Below are 20,232 nucleotides of genomic sequence, written 5' to 3'. Positions count from 1 at the left end.
ACACCCCTCTCCGTCTGTCTCTGTTTCTCATTCCTTCTCTCCCTCCCCCACACCCCCCTCTCTGTCTATCTCTCTTTCTCCTTCTCTCCCTCCCCCACCCCCCTCTCCGTCTGTCTCTGTTTCTCATTCCTTCCTTCCCTCCCTCCCCCACACCCCCCTCTCTGTCTATCTCTCTTTCTCCTTCTCTCCCTCCCCCACACCCCCTCTCCGTCTGTCTCTGTTTCTCATTCCTTCCCTCCCTCCCCCACACCCCCTCTCTATCTGTCTCTCTTTCTCCTTCCTTCCTTCCCCCCACACACTCCCTCTGTCTGTTTATCTTTCTCCTTCCCTCCCTCCCCCACACCCCCTCTCTATCTGTCTCTCTCCTTCCCTCCCCCACACGCCCTCTATCTGTCTTTCTCCTTCCTTCCCTCCCTCCCCCGACACCCCCCTCTCTATCTGTCTCTCTTTCTCCTTCTCTCCTTCCCCCACACCCCCATCTCTGTCTGTCTCTCTTTCTCCCTCCCTCCCCCACACCCCTCTCTGTCTCTCTCTTTCTCCTTCCCTCCCTCCCCCACACCCCCTCTCTATCTGTCTCTCTTTCTCCTTCTCTCCCTCCCCCACACCCCCTCTCTATCTGTCTCTCTTTCTCCTTCCCTGCCTCCCCCCCCCCTCTCTATATGTCTCTCTTTCTCCTTCTCTCCCTCCCCCACACCCCCTCTCTATCTGTCTCTCTTTCTCCTTCTCTCCATCCCCCACACCCCCTCTCTATCTGTCTCTCTTTCTCCTTCTCACCCTCCCCCACACCCCTCTCTATCTGTCTCTCTTTCTCCTTCCCTCCTTCCCTCCCTCCCCCACACCCCCTCTCTTTCTCCTGCCCTCCCTCCCCCACACCCCCTCTGTCTGTCTCTCTTTCTCTGTCCCTCCCTCCCCCCACACCCCCCTCTCTATCTGTCTCTCTTTCTCCTTCCCTCCCTCCCCCACCCCCTCTCTGTCTGTCTATCTTTTTCCTTCCCTCCCTCCCCCACACCCCCCTCTCTATCTGTCTCTCTTTCTCCTTCCCTCCCTACCCCACACCCCCTCTCTATCTGTCTGTCTTTCTCCTTCTCTCCCACCCCACACCCTCTCTCTATCTGTCTCTCTTTCTCCTTCCTTCCCTCCCTCCCCCCACACCCCCTCTCTATCTGCCTCTCTCCTTCCCTCCCCCACATCCCCTCTCTATCTGTCTCTCTTTCTCCTTCCTTCCCTCCATCCCCCACACCCCTCTCTGCCTGTCTCTCTTTCTCCTTCTCTCCCTCCCCCACACCGCCCTCTCTGTCTCTCTCTTTCTCCTTTTCTCCCTCCCCCACACCCCCTCTCTGTCTGTCGTTCTCCTTCCCTCCCTCCCCCACACCCCCTCTCTATCTGTTTCTCTTTCTCCTTCTCTCCCTACCCCACACCCCCTCTCTATCTGTCTCTCTTTCTCCTTCCCTCCCTCCCCCACACCCCCTCTCTGTCTGTCTCTCTTTCTCCTTACTTCCTTCCCTCCCTCCCCCACACCCCCTCTCTGCCTGTCTCTCTTTCTCCTTCCCCCACACCCCCTCTCTGTCTCTCTCTTTCTCCTTCCCTCCCTCCCGACACCCCCTCTCTATCTGTCTCTCTTTCTCCTTCTCTCCTTCCCCCACACCCCCATCTCTGTCTGTCTCTCTTTCTCCCTCCCTCCCCCACACCCCCCTCTCTGTCTCTCTTTCTCCTTCCCTCCCTCCCCCACACCCCCCTCTATCTGTCTCTCTTTCTCCTTCTCTCCCTCCCCCACACCCCCTCTCTATCTGTCTCTCTTTCTCCTTCCTTCCTTCCCCCACACACTCCCTCTCTGTCTGTCTATCTTTCTCCTTCCCTCCCTCCCCTACACCCCCTCTCTATCTGTCTCTTTCTCCATCCCTGCCTCCCCCACTCCCCCTCTCTATCTGTCTCTCTTTCTCCCTCTCTCCCTCCCCCACACCCCCTCTCTGTCTGTCTCTCTTTCTCCTTCCCGCCCTCCCCGACACCCCCCTCTCTATCTGTCTCTCTTTCTCCTTCCCTCCCTCCCCCACACCCCCCTCTCTATCTGTCTCTCTTTCTCCTTCTCTCCCTCCCCCACACCCCCTCTCTATCTGTCTCTCTTTCTCCTTCCTTCCTTCCCCCCACACACTCCCTCTCTGTCTGTCTATCTTTCTCCTTCCCTCCCTCCCCCACACCCCTCTCTGTCTGTCTCTTTCTCCTTCCCTGCCTCCCTCCCCCCCTCTCTATCTGTCTCTTTCTCCTTCCCTCCCTCCCCCACACCCCCCTCTCTGTCTGTCTCTCTTTCTCCTTCCCTGCCTCCCCCACCCCCCTCTCTATCTGTCTCTTTCTCCTTCTTTCCCTTCCCCACCCCCCCTCTCTATCTGTCTCTCTTTCTCCTTCTCTCCCTCCCCCACACCCCTCTCTGTCTGTCTCTTTCTCCTTCTCTCCCTCCCCCACACGCCCTCTATCTGTCTTTCTCCTTCCTTCCCTCCCTCCCCCACACCCCTCTCTATCTGTCTCTCTTTCTCCTTCTCTCCCTCCCCCACACCCCCCTCTCTTTCTCCTGCCCTCCCTCCCCCACACCCCCTCTGTCTGTCTCTCTTTCTCCCTCCCTCCCCCACACCCCTCTCTATCTGTCTCTCTTTCTCCTTCTCTCCCTCCCCCACACCCCTCTCTATCTGTCTCTCTTTCTCCATCCCTGCCTCCCCCACCCCCCTCTCTATCTGTCTCTCTTTCTCCTTCTCTCCCTCCCCCACACCCCCTCTCTGTCTGTCTATCTTTCTCCTTCCCGCCCTCCCCCACACCCCCCTCTCTATCTGTCTCTCTTTCTCCTTCCCTCCCTCCCCCACACCCCCTCTCTATCTGTCTCTCTTTCTCCTTCTCTCCCTCCCCCACACCCCTCTCTATCTGTCTCTCTTTCTCCTTCCTTCCTTCCCCCACACTCCCTCTCTGTCTGTCTATCTTTCTCCTTCCCTCCCTCCCCCACACCCCCCTCTCTATCTGTCTCTCCTTCCCTCCCCCACACCCCCTCTCTATCTGTCTCTCTTTCTCATTCCCTCCCTCCCCCACAACCCCTCTCTGTCTGTCTCTCTTTCTCCTTCCCTGCCTCCCTACACCCCCTCTCTATCTGTCTCTTTCTCCTTCTTTCCCTCCCCCACACCCCCTCTCTATCTGTCTCTTTCTCCTTCCCTCCCTCCCCCACACCCCCTCTCTATCTGTCTCTCTTTCTCCTTCCCTCCCTCCCCCACACCCCCTCTCTATCTGTCTCTCTTTCTCCTTCCTTCCTTCCCCCCACACACTCCCTCTCTGTCTGTCTATCTTTCTCCTTCCCTCCCTCCCCCACACCCCCCTCTCTATCTGTCTCTCTTTCTCCTTCTCTCCCTCCCCCACACCCCCTCTCTTTCTCCTGCCCTCCCTCCCCCACACCCCGTCTGTCTGTCTCTCTTTCTCCCTCCCTCCCCCCACACCCCCTCTCTATCTGTCTCTCTTTCTCCTTCTCTCCCTCCCCCACACCCCCTCTCTATCTGTTTATCTTTCTCCTTCTCTCCCTCCCCCACACCCCCTCTCTATCTGTCTCTCTTTCTCCTTCCCTCCCTCCCCCACACCCCCCTCTCTGTCTGTCTCTCTTTCTCCTTCCTTCCCTCCATCCCCCACACCCCCTCTCTATCTGTCTCTCTTTCTCCTTCCCCTCCCTCCCCCACACCTCCCTCTCTATCTGTCTCTCTTTCTCCTTCCTTCCCTCCCTCCCCAAAACCCCCTCTCTATCTGTCTCTCTTTCTCTTTCTCTCCCTCCCCCACACCCCCTCTCTGTCTATCTCTCTTTCTCCTTCTCTCCCTCCCCCACACCCCTCTCTGTCTGTCTCTGTTTCTCATTCCTTCCCTCCCTCCCCCACACCCCCTCTCCGTCTGTCTCTGTTTCTCATTCCTTCTCTCCCTCCCCCACACCCCCTCTCTGTCTATCTCTCTTTCTCCTTCTCTCCCTCCCCCACACCCCTCTCCGTCTGTCTCTGTTTCTCATTCCTTCCTTCCCTCCCTCCCCCACACCCCCCCCTCTCTGTCTATCTCTCTTTCTCCTTCTCTCCCTCCCCCACACCCCCTCTCCGTCTGTCTCTGTTTCTCATTCCTTCCCTCCCTCCCCCACACCCCCTCTCTATCTGTCTCTCTTTCTCCTTCTCTCCCTCCCCCACACCCCCCTCTCTGTCTGTCTCTCTTTCTCCTTCTCTCCCTCCCCCACACCCCCTCTCTATCTGTCTCTTTCTCCTTCCTTCCCTCCATCCCCCACCCCCTCTCTATCCGTCTCTCTTTCTCCTTCCCTCCCTCCCCCACACCCCCTCTCTGTCTGTCTCTCTTTCTCCTTCCCTCCCTCCTTCCCTCCCTCCCCCACACCTCCCTCTCTATCTGTCTCTCTTTCTCCTTCCTTCCCTCCCTCCCCCACACCCCCTCTCTATCTGTCTCTCTTTTTCTTTCTCTCCCTCCCCCACACCCCACTCTCTGTCTATCTCTCTTTCTCCTTCTCTCGCTCCCCCACACCCCCTCTCTGTCTGTCTCTGTTTTTCATTCCTTCCCTCCCTCCCCCACCCCCCCCCACCTCTCTGTCTATCTCTCTTTCTCCTTCCCTCCCTCCCCCCACACCCCCTCTGTCTGTCTCTCTTTCTCCTTCCTTCCCTCCCTCCCCCACACCTCCCTCTCTATCTGTCTCTCTTTCTCCTTCCTTCCCTCCCTCCCCAAAACCCCCTCTCTATCTGTCTCTCTTTCTCTTTCTCTCCCTCCCCCACACCCCCTCTCTGTCTATCTCTCTTTCTCCTTCTCTCCCTCCCCCACACCCCCTCTCCGTCTGTCTCTGTTTCTCATTCCTTCCCTCCCTCCCCCACACCCCTCTCCGTCTGTCTCTGTTTCTCATTCCTTCTCTCCCTCCCCCACACCCCCCTCTCTGTCTATCTCTCTTTCTCCTTCTCTCCCTCCCCCACACCCCTCTCCGTCTGTCTCTGTTTCTCATTCCTTCCTTCCCTCCCTCCCCCACCCCCCTCTCTGTCTATCTCTCTTTCTCCTTCTCTCCCTCCCCCACACCCCCTCTCCGTCTGTCTCTGTTTCTCATTCCTTCCCTCCCTCCCCCACACCCCTCTCTATCTGTCTCTCTTTCTCCTTCTCTCCCTCCCCCACACCCCCTCTCTGTCTGTCTCTCTTTCTCCTTCTCTCCCTCCCCCACACCCCCTCTCTATCTGTCTCTTTCTCCTTCCTTCCCTCCATCCCCCCCACACCCCTCTCTATCTGTCTCTCTTTCTCTTTCTCTCCCTCCCCCACCCCCTCTCTGTCTATCTCTCTTTCTCCTTCTCTCCCTCCCCCACACCCCCTCTCTGTCTGTCTCTGTTTCTCATTCCCTCCCTCCCCCACACCCCCTCTCTGTCTGTCTCTCTTTCTCCTTCCTTCCTTCCCCTCTCCCCCACACCCCCCTCTCTATCTGTCTCTCTTTCTCCTTCCTTCCCTTCCTCCCCCACACCCCTCTCTATCTGTCTCTCTTTCTCCTTCTCTCCCTCCCCCACACCCCCCTCTCTATCTGTCTCTTTCTCCTTCCTTCCATCCATCCCCCACACCCCCTCTCTATCTGTCTCTCTTTCTCCTTCCCTCCCTCCCCCACACCCCCTCTCTGTCTCTCTCTTTCTCCTTCCTTCCTTCCCTCCCTCCTTCCCTCCCTCCCCCCACACCTCCCTCTCTATCTATCTGTCTCTCTTTCTCCTTCCCTCCCCCCCCACACCCCCTCTCTATCTGTCTCTCTTTCTCTCCCTCCCCCACACCCCCTCTCTGTCTATCTCTCTTTCTCCTTCTCTCCCTCCCCCACACCCCCTCTCCGTCTGTCTCTGTTTCTCATTCCTTCCCTCCCTCCCCCACACCCCCTCTCTGTCTGTCTCTCTTTCTCCTTCCCTCCCTCCCCCACACCCCCTCTCTCTGTCTGTCTCTCTTTCTCCTTCCCTCCCTCCCCCACACCCCCTCTCTGTCTGTCTCTCTTTCTCCTTCCCTCCCTCCCCCACACCCCCTCTCTGTCTGTCTCTCTTTCTCCTTTCCTCCCTCCCCCACACCCCCCTCTCTGTCTATCTCTCTTTCTCCTTCTCTCCCTCCCCCACACCCCTCTCCGTCTGTCTCTGTTTCTCATTCCTTCCCTCCCTCCCCCACACCCCCCTCTCTGTCTGTCTCTCTTTCTCCTTCCCTCCCTCCCCCACACCCCCTCTCTCTGTCTGTCTCTCTTTCTCCTTCCCTCCCTCCCCCACACCCCCCTCTCTGTCTGTCTCTCTTTCTCCTTCCCTCCCTCCCCCACACCCCCCTCTCTGTCTGTCTCTCTTTCTCCTTCCCTCCCTCCCCCACACCCCCCTCTCTGTCTGTCTCTCTTTCTCCTTCCCTCCCTCCCCCACACCCCCTCTCTGTCTATCTCTCTTTCTCCTTCTCTCCCTCCCCCACACCCCCTCTCCGTCTGTCTCTGTTTCTCATTCCTTCCCTCCCTCCCCCACACCCCCTCTCTGTCTGTCTCTCTTTCTCCTTCCCTCCCTCCCCCACACCCCCTCTCTGTCTGTCTCTCTTTCTCCTTCCCTCCCTCCCCCACACCCCCTCTCTGTCTGTCTCTCTTTCTCCTTCCCTCCCTCCCCCACACCCCCTCTCTATCTGTCTCTCTTTCTCCTTCCCTCCCTCCCCCACACCCCCTCTCTGTCTGTCTCTCTTTCTCCTTCCTTCCCTCCCTCCTTCCCTCCCTCCCCCACACCTCCCTCTCTATCTGTCTCTCTTTCTCCTTCCTTCCCTCCCTCCCCCACACCCCCTCTCTATCTGTCTCTCTTTCTCTTTCTCTCCCTCCCCCACACCCCCTCTCTGTCTATCTCTCTTTCTCCTTCTCTCCCTCCCCCACACCCCCCTCCGTCTGTCTCTGTTTCTCATTCCTTCCCTCCCTCCCCCACACCCCCTCTCTATCTGTCTCTCTTTCTCCTTCCCTCCCTCCCCCACACCCCCTCTCTATCTGTCTCTCTTTCTCCTTCCCTCCCTCCCCCACACCCCCTCTCTATCTGTCTCTCTTTCTCCTTCCCTCCCTCCCCCACACCCCCTCTCTGTCTATCTCTCTTTCTCCTTCTCTCCCTCCCCCACACCCCTCTCCGTCTGTCTCTGTTTCTCATTCCTTCCCTCCCTCCCCCCACACCCCCTCTCTATCTGTCTCTCTTTCTCCTTCCCTCCCTCCCCCACACCCCCCCTCTGTCTATCTCTCTTTCTCCTTCTTCCCCCACACCCCCTCTCCGTCTGTCTCTGTTTCTCATTCCTTCCCTCCCTCCCCCACCCCCCTCTCTGTCTGTCTCTCTTTCTCCTTCCCTCCCTCCCCCACACCCCCTCTCTGTCTGTCTCTCTTTCTCCTTCCCTCCCTCCCCCACACCCCCTCTCTGTCTGTCTCTCTTTCTCCTTCCCTCCCTCCCCCACACCCCCCTCTCTGTCTGTCTCTATTTCTCCTTCCCTCCCTCCCTCCCCCCACCCCCTCTCTGTCTGTCTCTCTTTCTCCTTCCCTCCCTCCCCCACACCCCCTCTCTGTCTGTCTCTCTTTCTCCTTCCCTCCCTCCCCCCACAACCCCTCTCTGTCTGTCTCTCTTTCTCATTCCCTCCCTCCCCCACACCCCTCTCTGTCTGTCTTTCTTTCTCCTTCCCTCCCTCCCCCACACCCCTCTCTGTCTGTCTCTCTTTCTCCTTCCCTCCCTCCCCCACACCCCCTCTCTGTCTGTCTCTCTTTCTCCTTCCCTCCCTCCCCCACACCCCCTCTCTGTCTGTCTCTCTTTCTCCTTCCCTCCCTCCCCCACACCCCCTCTCTGTCTGTCTCTCTTTCTCCTTCCCTCCCTCCCCCACACCCCCTCTCTGTCTGTCTCTCTTTCTCCTTCCCTCCCTCCCCCACACCCCCTCTCTATCTGTCTCTCTTTCTCCTTCCCTCCCTCCCCACACCCCCTCTCTGTCTGTCTCTCTTTCTCCTTCCCTCCCTCCCCCACACCCCCCTCTCTGTCTGTCTCTCTTTCTCCTTCCCTGCCTCCCTACACCCCCCCTCTCTATCTGTCTCTCTTTCTCCTTCCCTCCCTCCCCCCACACCCCCTCTCTGTCTGTCTCTCTTTCTCCTTCCCTCCCTCCCCCACACCCCTCTCTATCTGTCTCTCTTTCTCCTTCCCTCCCTCCCCCCACACCCCCTCTCTATCTGTCTCTCTTTCTCTCCCTCCCCCCACACCCCCCTCTGTCTATCTCTCTTTCTCCTTCTCTCCCTCCCCCACACCCCCTCTCCGTCTGTCTCTGTTTCTCATTCCTTCCCTCCCTCCCCCACACCCCCTCTCTGTCTGTCTCTCTTTCTCCTTCCCTCCCTCCCCCACACCCCCTCTCTGTCTGTCTCTCTTTCTCCTTCCCTCCCTCCCCCACACCCCCTCTCTGTCTGTCTCTCTTTCTCCTTCCCTCCCTCCCCCACACCCCCTCTCTGTCTGTCTCTCTTTCTCCTTCCCTCCCTCCCCCACACCCCCTCTCTGTCTGTCTCTCTTTCTCCTTTCCTCCCTCCCCCACACCCCCCTCTCTGCCTGTCTCTCTTTCTCCTTCCCTCCCTCCCCCACCCCCTCTCTGTCTGTCTCTCTTTCTCCTTCCCTCCCTCCCCCACACCCCCTCTCTATCTGTCTCTCTTTCTCTCCCTCCCCCACACCCCCTCTCTGTCTATCTCTCTTTCTCCTTCTCTCCCTCCCCCACACCCCCTCTCCGTCTGTCTCTGTTTCTCATTCCTTCCCTCCCTCCCCCACACCCCCTCTCTGTCTGTCTCTCTTTCTCCTTCCCTCCTTCCCCCACACCCCCTCTCTATCTGTCTCTCTTTCTCCTTCCCTCCCTCCCCCACACCCCCCTCTCTATCTGTCTCTCTTTCTCCTTCCCTCCCTCCCCCACACACCCCTCTCTGTCTATCTCTCTTTCTCCTTCTCTCCCTCCCCCACACCCCCTCTCCGTCTGTCTCTGTTTCTCATTCCTTCCCTCCCTCCCCCACACCCCCCTCTCTGTCTGTCTCTCTTTCTCCTTCCCTCCCTCCCCCACACCCCCTCTCTGTCTGTCTCTCTTTCTCCTTCCCTCCCTCCCCCACCCCCCTCTCTGTCTGTCTCTCTTTCTCCTTCCCTCCCTCCCCCACACCCCCTCTCTGTCTGTCTCTCTTTCTCCTTCCCTCCCTCCCCCACACCCCCTCTCTGTCTGTCTCTCTTTCTCCTTCCCTCCCTCCCCCCACACCCCCCTCTCTGTCTATCTCTCTTTCTCCTTCTCTCCCTCCCCCACACCCCCTCTCCGTCTGTCTCTGTTTCTCATTCCTTCCCTCCCTCCCCCACACCCCCTCTCTGTCTGTCTCTCTTTCTCCTTCCCTCCCTCCCCCACACCCCCTCTCTGTCTGTCTCTCTTTCTCCTTCCCTCCCTCCCCCACACCCCCCTCTCTGTCTGTCTCTCTTTCTCCTTCCCTCCCTCCCCCACACCCCCCTCTCTATCTGTCTCTCTTTCTCCTTCCCTCCCTCCCCCACACCCCCTCTCTGTCTGTCTCTCTTTCTCCTTCCTTCCCTCCCTCCTTCCCTCCCTCCCCCACACCTCCCTCTCTATCTGTCTCTCTTTCTCCTTCCTTCCCTCCCTCCCCCACACCCCCTCTCTATCTGTCTCTCTTTCTCTTTCTCTCCCTCCCCCACACCCCCTCTCTGTCTATCTCTCTTTCTCCTTCTCTCCCTCCCCCACACCCCCCCGTCCGTCTGTCTCTGTTTCTCATTCCTTCCCTCCCTCCCCCACACCCCCTCTCTATCTGTCTCTCTTTCTCCTTCCCTCCCTCCCCCACACCCCCCTCTCTATCTGTCTCTCTTTCTCCTTCCCTCCCTCCCCCACACCCCCCCTCTCTATCTGTCTCTCTTTCTCCTTCCCTCCCTCCCCCACACCCCCCTCTCTGTCTATCTCTCTTTCTCCTTCTCTCCCTCCCCCACACCCCCTCTCCGTCTGTCTCTGTTTCTCATTCCTTCCCTCCCTCCCCCACACCCCCCTCTCTATCTGTCTCTCTTTCTCCTTCCCTCCCTCCCCCACACCCCCCTCTCTGTCTATCTCTCTTTCTCCTTCTTCCCCACACCCCCTCTCCGTCTGTCTCTGTTTCTCATTCCTTCCCTCCCTCCCCCACACCCCCTCTCTGTCTGTCTCTCTTTCTCCTTCCCTCCCTCCCCCCACCCCCTCTCTGTCTGTCTCTCTTTCTCCTTCCCTCCCTCCCCCACACCCCCTCTCTGTCTGTCTCTCTTTCTCCTTCCCTCCCTCCCCCACACCCCCCTCTCTGTCTGTCTCTATTTCTCCTTCCCTCCCTCCCTCCCCCCACCCCCCTCTCTGTCTGTCTCTCTTTCTCCTTCCCTCCCTCCCCCACACCCCCTCTCTGTCTGTCTCTCTTTCTCCTTCCCTCCCTCCCCCACACCCCCTCTCTGTCTGTCTCTCTTTCTCATTCCCTCCCTCCCCCACACCCCCTCTCTGTCTGTCTCTCTTTCTCCTTCCCTCCCTCCCCCACACCCCTCTCTGTCTGTCTCTCTTTCTCCTTCCCTCCCTCCCCCACACCCCCTCTCTGTCTGTCTCTCTTTCTCCTTCCCTCCCTCCCCCACACCCCCTCTCTGTCTGTCTCTCTTTCTCCTTCCCTCCCTCCCCCACACCCCCTCTCTGTCTGTCTCTCTTTCTCCTTCCCTCCCTCCCCCACCCCCCTCTCTGTCTGTCTCTCTTTCTCCTTCCCTCCCTCCCCCACACCCCCTCTCTATCTGTCTCTCTTTCTCCTTCCCTCCCTCCCCCACACCCCCTCTCTGTCTGTCTCTCTTTCTCCTTCCCTCCCTCCCCCACACCCCCTCTCTGTCTGTCTCTCTTTCTCCTTCCCTGCCTCCCTACACCCCCCTCTCTATCTGTCTCTCTTTCTCCTTCCCTCCCTCCCCCCACACCCCCCTCTCTGTCTGTCTCTCTTTCTCCTTCCCTCCCTCCCCCACACCCCCTCTCTATCTGTCTCTCTTTCTCCTTCCCTCCCTCCCCACACCCCCCTCTCTGTCTGTCTCTCTTTCTCCTTCCCTCCCTCCCCCACACCCCCTCTCTGTCTGTCTCTCTTTCTCCTTCCCTCCCTCCCCCACCCCCCTCTCTGTCTGTCTCTCTTTCTCCTTCCCTCCCTCCCCCACACCCCCTCTCTGTCTGTCTCTCTTTCTCCTTCCCTCCCTCCCCCCACACCCCCTCTCTGTCTGTCTCTCTTTCTCCCTCCCTCCCTCCCTCCCCCACACCCCCTCTCTGTCTGTCATTGGCGTTTAGCACAAACAGAGTTTGTCAGAGCTCGACATGTGTTGTGGGTAGAACGTTTATCGGCCCGTCACGTTGGGACTTCAGGTTTGATAACTGAACATTTCAGTTGCCTCCCTCCCAGGCCTTCCTCCAGCCAGCCATCTCATCACATTGTGCCTATAGAGAGGCCAGCGGAGCTCAAGGCCCAGGTGGCCCTCGGCTCTGTTTGCTGTTTCAGGACAGATTGTGCTGAGTCCAGGGGTCCCTCTCCACCTTCTCTCTTTCCCAGTTTTATTTTGACTTCACCCAAGTTTAAATTGACTATAGATGAAGTAGCCTAGTGGTTAGAGCGTTGGACTAGTAACCGGAAGTTTGCGAGTTCAAACCCCCGAGCTGACAAGGTACAAATCTGTCGTTCTGCCCCTGAACAGGCAGTTAACCCACTGTTCCCAGGCCGTCATTGAAAATAAGAATGTGTTCTTAACTGACCTGCCTGGTTAAATAAAGTAAAAAAATATATAAAAAAACAAGTTGTACACACTTCTTTCTTCTGAATGTAGTTTTTTAAAACAGCTACAGCGTATATCTTGTCAACTGTTGTGTTGTGGGGGCTCTGGGTTGAGGTGGCCACCGATATTCCTTTTCCACAAATGTGAAATGTATGCACTTACATAAACCACAATACATTGATTGTACAGGAACAAGTGTAACTTTACATTTCACTCCACATATATGAAAATGTAGCATTTATTCGTTCCATTTTTCCACCGTGTCGCCTGAACACCTTGGATGAGTTGGAAATCTTTCAGATTGAGTCTTTAGAAAGGAGATGCTTTAGGATGGTAGTGTTAGACTTGTCTGTAAAGGGGACTCCTTGCACCCCTATCCAAGGAGATACTTTGGACCCCTAATGAGGCACATGAAGGGCCCCCAGGGACTGTTACTCTCACCACACCACAAAAAGAAATCCAGAAAGGGCTGCCCAGTGCTCTTTGAGGGTTTTGGAGAGGACCAGGATGTAGTGGAGGGGGTGTCTGGGGGGAGGACGGGGGGACGGTGGTTTTGTCTTGGTAAACGTCCCTTGTGAGAGAATGCATTCCGTGGGTGTTGAAGTCCCAGGGATGTTTTCTTTAGAGGAGGACTCACTCCCCCTCTCTCTTCATCCTCTTAGTGCACTCCCTCTCTCTACATCCTCTTAGTGCCTTCCCTCTCTCTTCATCCTCTTAGTGCCCTCCCTCTCTCTTCATCCTCTTAGTGCCCTCCCTCTCTCTTCATCCTCTTAGTACCCTCCCTCTCTCTTCATCCTCTTAGTGCCCTCCCTCTCTCTTCATCCTCTTAGTGCCCTCCCTCTCTCTCCATCCTCTTAGTGCCCTCCCTCTCTCTTCATCCTCTTAGTACCCTCCCTCTCTCTTCATCCTCTTAGTGCCCTCCCTCTCTCTTCATCCTCTTAGTGCCCTCCCTCTCTCTTCATCCTCTTAGTGCCCTCCCTCTCTCTTCATCATCTTAGTACCCTCCCTCTCTCTTCATCATCTTAGTGCCCTCCCTCTCTCTTCATCCTCTTAGTACCCTCCCTCTCTCTTCATCCTCTTAGTGCCCTCCCTCTCTCTTCATCCTCTTAGTACCCTCCCTCTCTCTTCATCCTCTTAGTGCCCTCCCTCTCTCTTCATCCTCTTAGTACCCTCCCTCTCTCTTCATCCTCTTAGTGCCCTCCCTCTCTCTTCATCCTCTAGTACCCTCCCTCTCTCTTCATCCTCTTAGTACCCTCCCTCTCTCTTCATCCTCTTAGTGCCCTCCCTCTCTCTTCATCATCTTAGTACCCTCCCTCTCTCTTCATCATCTTAGTACCCTCCCTCTCTCTTCATCCTCTTAGTGCCCTCCCTCTCTCTTCATCATCTTAGTACCCTCCCTCTCTCTTCATCCTCTTAGTGCCCTCCCTCTCTCTTCATCATCTTAGTACCCTCCCTCTCTCTTCATCATCTTAGTACCCTCCCTCTCTCTTCATCCTCTTAGTGCCCTCCCTCTCTCTTCATCATCTTAGTACCCTCCCTCTCTCTTCATCATCTTAGTACCCTCCCTCTCTCTTCATCATCTTAGTACCCTCCCTCTCTCTTCATCATCTTAGTACCCTCCCTCTCTCTTCATCCTCTTAGTGCCCTCCCTCTCTCTTCATCCTCTAGTACCCTCCCTCTCTCTTCATCCTCTTAGTGCACTCCCTCTCTCTTCATCCTCTTAGTGCACTCCCTCTCTCTTCATCCTCTTAGTGCCCTCCCTCTCTCTTCATCCTCTTAGTGCACTCCCTCTCTCTTCATCCTCTTAGTGCACTCCCTCTCTCTTCATCCTCTTAGTGCCCTCCCTCTCTCTTCATCCTCTTAGTGCACTCCCTCTCTCTTCATCCTCTTAGTGCCCTCCCTCTCTCTTCATCCATCTCTCTTTTCTTCTGCCCGACATGTCAACTTAATGATCATTTGGGATTTTATTTTGAAAAATATAGTTTCTTTTAAGAACATCTAGGTGTCTAAGTAACTTTGACGTGCTCGCCCACACTCATACTTACACTCATCACTCATCACACACTCACACACACGTAAGACATTCATCATCTGATCCCTGCTCCCGACGAGGAGAAATTCCAAAATATTCTCAAACGTTCTGTGTAAATTTTCCAGGCCCTTCCCGGATCCTAATGATATCTTTGGCTGCGTTTTCCTGCTCCACTCCTCTCTGGAGAGTCCGGGCCCCCAAAGTCTCTTCTGTTCTCCCCCCTCATCTCCCCTCTAATGAAGATGTAAATACAGGGCCATTTAAGTTATTAGCGCGCCTTGCTTGTCATGTTTTGTCATTGGTTATCATGTCTTGTCTCTGTGCTTCCCTTCTATTCGTTTCCCTCTGCTGGTCTTATTAGGTTCTTTCCCTCTTTCTATCCCTCTCTTCCCCTCCCTCTCTCCCTCTCTCGCTCTCTCTCTCTATCGTTCCGTTCCTGCTCCCAGCTGTTCCTCATTCTCCTAACTACCTCATTTACTCTTTTCACACCTGTCCCCTATTTTGCCCTCTGATTAGAGCCCCTATTTCTCCCTCTGTTTTCCGCTTCTGTCCTTGTCGGATCCTTGTATGATGTTCGCTGTTCTGTGTCCTTGTCTCGCCCTGTCGTGTTTTACCTTCTTCAGATGCTGCGTGTGAGCAGGTGTCTAGGTCTGCTACGGCCGGTGCCTTCCCGAAGCAACCTGCAGTCTATGGTCGAGTCTCCAGTCAGTCCTCTCTACTGACGAGTAGATTTCAGTTTTCCTGTTTTGTTTTCACCTTGATAATATCCAGGATTATCACTTTTGTCAAATACTGGAATAAAGACTCTGTTTTCGTTAAGTCGCTTTTGGGTCCTCATTCACCAGCATAACATTGCTGCTTTGTGAATCAATGGGCCGGGGCTGAAGTCAAACGGGTGGAAGATAGAAGGGGATGGGATGTACAGCCACTAAGACTGACAGGAAATAACCTCAGATCACCACTGAACGGTGGAGGGAGGAGAGGAGAGGAGGATTGGGGGGAGGATGGAGTTGAACTGTGTCGAATCATTAAATTAACACTTGGCTTAATTGATCTTGGCATATGCTCTCTGACTGGGACTTGACTGTGTGTGTGTGTGTGTGCATGCGTGCGTGTGTGTGTGCATGCATGTGTGTGCATGTGTGTGTGTGTGTGTGTATGTTTGTGCGTTTTGAATATGTGTTTGGGAGCAGCTCTTTAAGGTGTTATCCTTGTTCCCCTGACCCTCAGTGCACTCAGCCAGGAAGTCAGAGAGCATGAAACTGGCTTTGTGCAATTAGGGAAGGAAAACATTGGGGTCCAAGGCATCCGTTTGATAAGCCCCCGTCCCTCTCTCCCCCTCACGCCTGTCTCTTGTCACACACACACAAACACACACACACAGACACAGACAGACAGACAGACAGACAGACAGACAGACAGACAGACAGACAGACAGACAGACAGACAGACAGACAGACAGACAGACAGACAGACAGACAGACAGACAGACAGACAGACAGACAGACAGACAGACAGACAGACAGACAGACAGACAGACAGACAGACAGACACATTTATTTTGCTCATGAAAAACTCACAGCACATCACTCTCGAGGAGTCTGTAGTCTGTTTGTGATGGCGATGGAACTTCACCCCCTTCATTGTTGTGAATGAGGATGTTTAAATAGCCCTTCTCCCATCAGCCCACTAGTCCAACTGTTGTCTGCCAGGCTCGTAACCCATCAGTCAATCAGTCAGACATGGTTATGACCCCATCAATAGGGTTTCAACATTCAGGGAACTTTCAATAAATTCCCTGGTTTTCCAGCAATCCCAGTTGGAGGACTCCCAGAATCAGGAGGGAATAAGTAGGACATCCAGAACCCCCCAACCAGGATTTCTGGAAAACCAGAAAATGTATTGAAAGATCACAGAATTTTGCAACCATTACCCATCAATGTTTTCTAGCATGTCTCGTTCTCCTCTGTCACATGTGGCTGTAGGATTATCCAAATCAGACAGTCATCTGATTAACCTTGCAGGGCTCCTACAAAGACCTTTGGTCCTCAACTACAGACCCATCTACCACTAATATGATTTGTCTTTCACTCTCTCTCTCTCTCTCTCTCTCTCTCTCTCTCTCTCTCTCTCTCTCTCTCTCTCTCTCTCTCTCTCTCTCTCTCTCTCTTTCTCTCTCTCCCTCTCTCCCTCTCTACCTCTCTCTCTCTCTCCCTCTCTCCCTCTCCCTCCATCTCCCTCCGTCTCTCTCCCTCCATCTCCCTCCATCTCCCTCCGTCTCTCTCCCTCCACAGATGGAATGAACTGCATGAACAAGGACCACGGCTGCGCCCACATCTGCAGGGAGACCCCTAAGGGGGGCGTGGCTTGCGAGTGCCGGCCCGGGTTCGAGCTGGCAAAGAACCAGAGAGACTGTACATGTACGTACCCTCCACGGGCTATCACTCCACCCTAGGGGCCCTAAACAGCCCTGTGGTGAATTATACATGAGAGCTTTGGACAGTGGTTCCGGTTGGAGTCACCCACTCCAGAGCCAAGTTCAAAGCCATAAATTGTAGTTCTGTGTTCCAACCGTGTTGTTGTGTTATTCTCTCTGTCTCTCTCTCTCTCTGTCTCTCTCTGTCTCTCTCTGTCTCTCTCTGTCTCTCTCTCTCTCTCTCTCTCTCTCTCTCTCTCTCTCCCTCTCTTTTTCTCTCGCTCTCTATATACACTGCTCAATAAATAAAGGGAACACTTAAACAACACAATATAACTCCAAGTCAATCACACTTCTGTGAAATCAAACTGTCCACTTAGGAAGCAACACTGATTGACAATACATTTCACATGCTGTTGTGCAAATGGAATAGACAACAGGTAGAAATTATAGGCAATTAGCAAGACACCCCCAAGAAAGGAGTGGTTCTGCAGGTGGTGACCACAGACCACTTCTCAGTTCCAATGCTTCCTGGCTGATGTTTTGGTCACTTTTGAATGCTGGCGGTGCTTTCACTTTAGTGGTAGCATGAGACGGAGTCTACAACCCACACAAGTGGCTCAGGTAGTGCAGCTCATCCAGGATGGCACATCAATGCAAGCTGTGGCAAGAAGGTTTGCTGTGTCTGTCAGCGTAGTGTCCAGAGCATGGAGGCGCTACCAGGAGACAGGCCAGTACATCAGGAGACGTGGAGGAGGCCGTAAGAGGGCAACAACCCAGCAGCAGGACCGCTACCTCTGCCTTTGTGCAAGGAGGAGCAGGAGGAGCACTGCCAGAGCCCTGCAAAATGACCTCCAGCAGGTCACAAATGTGCATGTGTCTGCTCAAACGGTCAGAAACAGACTCCATGAGGGTGGTATGAGGGCCAGATGTCCACAGGTGGGGGTTGTGCTTACAGCCCAACACCGTGCAGGACGTTTGGCATTTGTCAGAGAACACCAAGATTGGCAAATTCGCCACTGGCGCCCTGTGCTCTTCACAGATGAAAGCAGGTTCACACTGAGCACATGTGACAGATGTGACAGAGTCTGGAGACACTGTGGAGAACGTTCTGCTGCCTGCAACATCCTCCAGCATGACCGGTTTGGCGGTGGGTCAGTCATGGTGTGGGGTGGCATTTCTTTGGGGGGCCGCACAGCCCTCCATGTACTCGCCAGAGGTAGCCTGACTGCCATTAGGTACTGAGATGAGATCCTCAGACCCCTTGTGAGACCATATGCTGGTGCGGTTGGCCCTGGGTTCCTCCTAATGCAAGACAATGCTAGACCCCATGTGGCTGGAGTGTGTCAGCAGTTCCTGCAAGAGGAAGGCATTGATGCTATGGACTGGCCTGCCCGTTCCCCAGACCTGAATCCAATTGAGCACATCTGGGTCATCATGTCTCGCTCCATCCACGAACACCACGTTGCACCACAGATTGTCCAGGAGTTGGCGGATGCTTTAGTCCAGGTCTGGAAGGAGATCCCTCAGGAGACCATCCGCCATCTCATTAGGAGCATGCCCAGACATTGTAGGGAGGTCATACAGGCACGTGGAGGCCACACACACTACTGAGCCTCATTTTGACTTGTTTTAAGGACATTACATCAAAGTTGGATCAGCCTGTAGTGTGGTTTTCAACTTTAATTTTGAGTGTGACTCCAAATCCAGACCTCCATGGGTTGATAAATTTGATTTCCATTGATAATGTTTATGTGATTTTGTTGTCAGCACATTCAACTATGTAAAGGAAAACGTATTTAATAAGAATATTTCATTCATTCAGATCTAGGATGTGTTAGTTTAGTGTTATTTTTGTGTTTTTTTTGAGCAGTGTATATACAGATGAAGTCGGAAGTTTACATGCACTTAGGTGGAGTCATTAAAACACTCCACAAATGTGTTGTTAACAAACTATAGTTTTGGCAAGTCAGTTAGGAAATCTACTTTGTGCATGACACAAGTAATGTTTCCAACAATTGTTTACAGACAGATTATTTCACTTATAACTCACTGTATCACAATTCCAGTGGGTTAGAAGAACACCATCCCAACCGTGAAGCACGGTGGTGGCAGCATCATGTTGTGGGGATGCTTTGCTGCAGGAGGGACTGGTGCACTTCACAAAATAGATGGCATCATGAGAAGGAAAATTATGTGGATATATTGAAGCAAAATCTCAAGACACAAGTTAAAGCTTGGTCGCAAATGGGTCTTCCAAATGGACAATAACCCCAAGCGTACTTCTGAAGTTTTGGCTAAATGGCTTAATGACAATAAAGTCAAGGTATTGGAATGGCCATCACAAAGCCCTGACCTCAATCCTATAGAAAAGTTGTGAGCAGAACTGAAAAAGTGTGTGCAAGCAAGGAGGCCTACAAACCTGCCTTCAATAAATCCACATAATTTTCCTTCTCATGATGTCATCAATTTTGTGAAGTGCACCAGACCCTCATGCAGCAAAGCACCCCCACAACATGATGCTGCCACCCCCGTGCTTCACGGTTGGGATGGTGTTCTTCGGCTTGCAAGCATCCCCCTTTTTCCTCCAAACACAACAATGGTCATTATGGCCAAACAATTCTATTTTTGTTTATTCAGACCAGAGTACATTTCTACAAAAAGTTTGATCTTTGTCCCCATGTGCAGTTGCAAACCGTCGTCTGGCTTTTTTATGGCGGTTTTGGAGCAGTGGCTTCTTTCTTGCTGAGCGGCCTTTCAGGTTATGTTGATATAGAATTTGTTTTACTATGGATATATATTATTTTGTACCTGTTTCCTCCAGCATCTTCAAAAGGTCCTTTGCTGTTGTTCTGGGATTGATTTGCACTATTCGTCCCCAAAGTACATTCATCTCTAGGATACAGAATGCATCTCCTTCCTGAACGGTATGACGGCTGCGTGGTCCCATGGTGTTTATACTTGCGTATTATTGTTTGTACAGTGGTACCTTCAGGTGTTTGGAAATTGCTCCTAAAGATGAACCAGACTTGTGGAGGTCTACAATTGTTTTTCTGAGGTCTTAGCTGATTTCATTTGATTTTCCCATGATGTCAAGCAAAGAGGCACTGAGTTTGAAGGTAGGCCTTGAAATACATCCACAGCTACACCTCCAATTGACTCAAATGATGTCAGTTAGCCTATCAGAAGCTTTTAAAGCCATGACATAATTTTCTGGAATTTTCCAAGCTATTTAAAGGCACAGTCAACGTAGTGTATGTAAACATCTGATCCACTGGAATTGTGATACAGTGAATTATAAGTGAAATAATCTGTCTGTAAACAATTGTTGGAAAAATGACTTGTGTCATGCACAAAGTGGATGTCCTAACCGACTTGCCAAACCTATAGTTTGTTAACCATACATCTGTGGAGTGGTTGAAAAACGGGTTTTAATGACTCCACCTAAGTGTATGTAAACTTCCGACTTCAACTGTGTGTATATATATATTTCTATATGTATATATATGTTTCTCTCTCTCTCAGGGAGTGTGCTCTGCCTCACCAGTATCTCCTAGAACACATCATCCCCAATTGCTTAGATAGCACCACGCTGCGAGAGGCAGGCTGCACTAGCTAACAACTGCAGTGGGTTTTCAGAATTGATTTATACTCCAGCTATCACTGAGGCCAGAAAATGATACATTCAGTAGCCAGATGTAATACAATCTGAACCTTCATGAAAGTATATTAAGGATGTTTTTTTTTAAACGTCCCATCATATTATTTTCATCCTGTGCGCTGAGCGACCTGAGCCATGGAATTTAAATTCAACTCACAGTAATTCAGGAGGGGAAAATACGCTTTTTATTAGTTACATTTTATTTGGTAACACATTTTGTCCTGCTTAAAAACTTTATAACGTGTCCCACCGACTGTAGAGGAAGAGGGTTTGTTAGGAGTCGGAACGTTAGTATTTCATTTGCGGTGTGAAGAGGAATGCTCGGCAGCGGAGTGTCGGC

At 53.5% G+C, this 20,232-nt stretch overlaps 1 protein-coding gene across 5 annotated transcripts in view; it reads left to right on the top strand.

Annotated features, from left to right (window-relative positions):
• Positions 1–20,232, top strand: part of scube1 (signal peptide, CUB domain, EGF-like 1) — a 184,672-nt gene that overhangs the window by 107,947 nt on the left and 56,493 nt on the right. For all 5 annotated transcript variants that reach the window (XM_046297396.1, XM_046297395.1, XM_046297394.1 and 2 more), the window contains exon 5: positions 16,110–16,235. In XM_046297396.1, the coding sequence (XP_046153352.1) occupies positions 16,110–16,235 (126 nt within the window). The remainder of the gene's footprint in view (positions 1–16,109; positions 16,236–20,232) is intronic.

Source organism: Oncorhynchus gorbuscha, linkage group LG14 (assembly GCF_021184085.1).
Source record: "Oncorhynchus gorbuscha isolate QuinsamMale2020 ecotype Even-year linkage group LG14, OgorEven_v1.0, whole genome shotgun sequence".
Lineage (NCBI taxonomy): Eukaryota > Metazoa > Chordata > Actinopteri > Salmoniformes > Salmonidae > Oncorhynchus > Oncorhynchus gorbuscha.
Note: the sequence above shows the minus strand (reverse complement) of the source record. Positions and strands in the feature narration are given on the sequence as shown.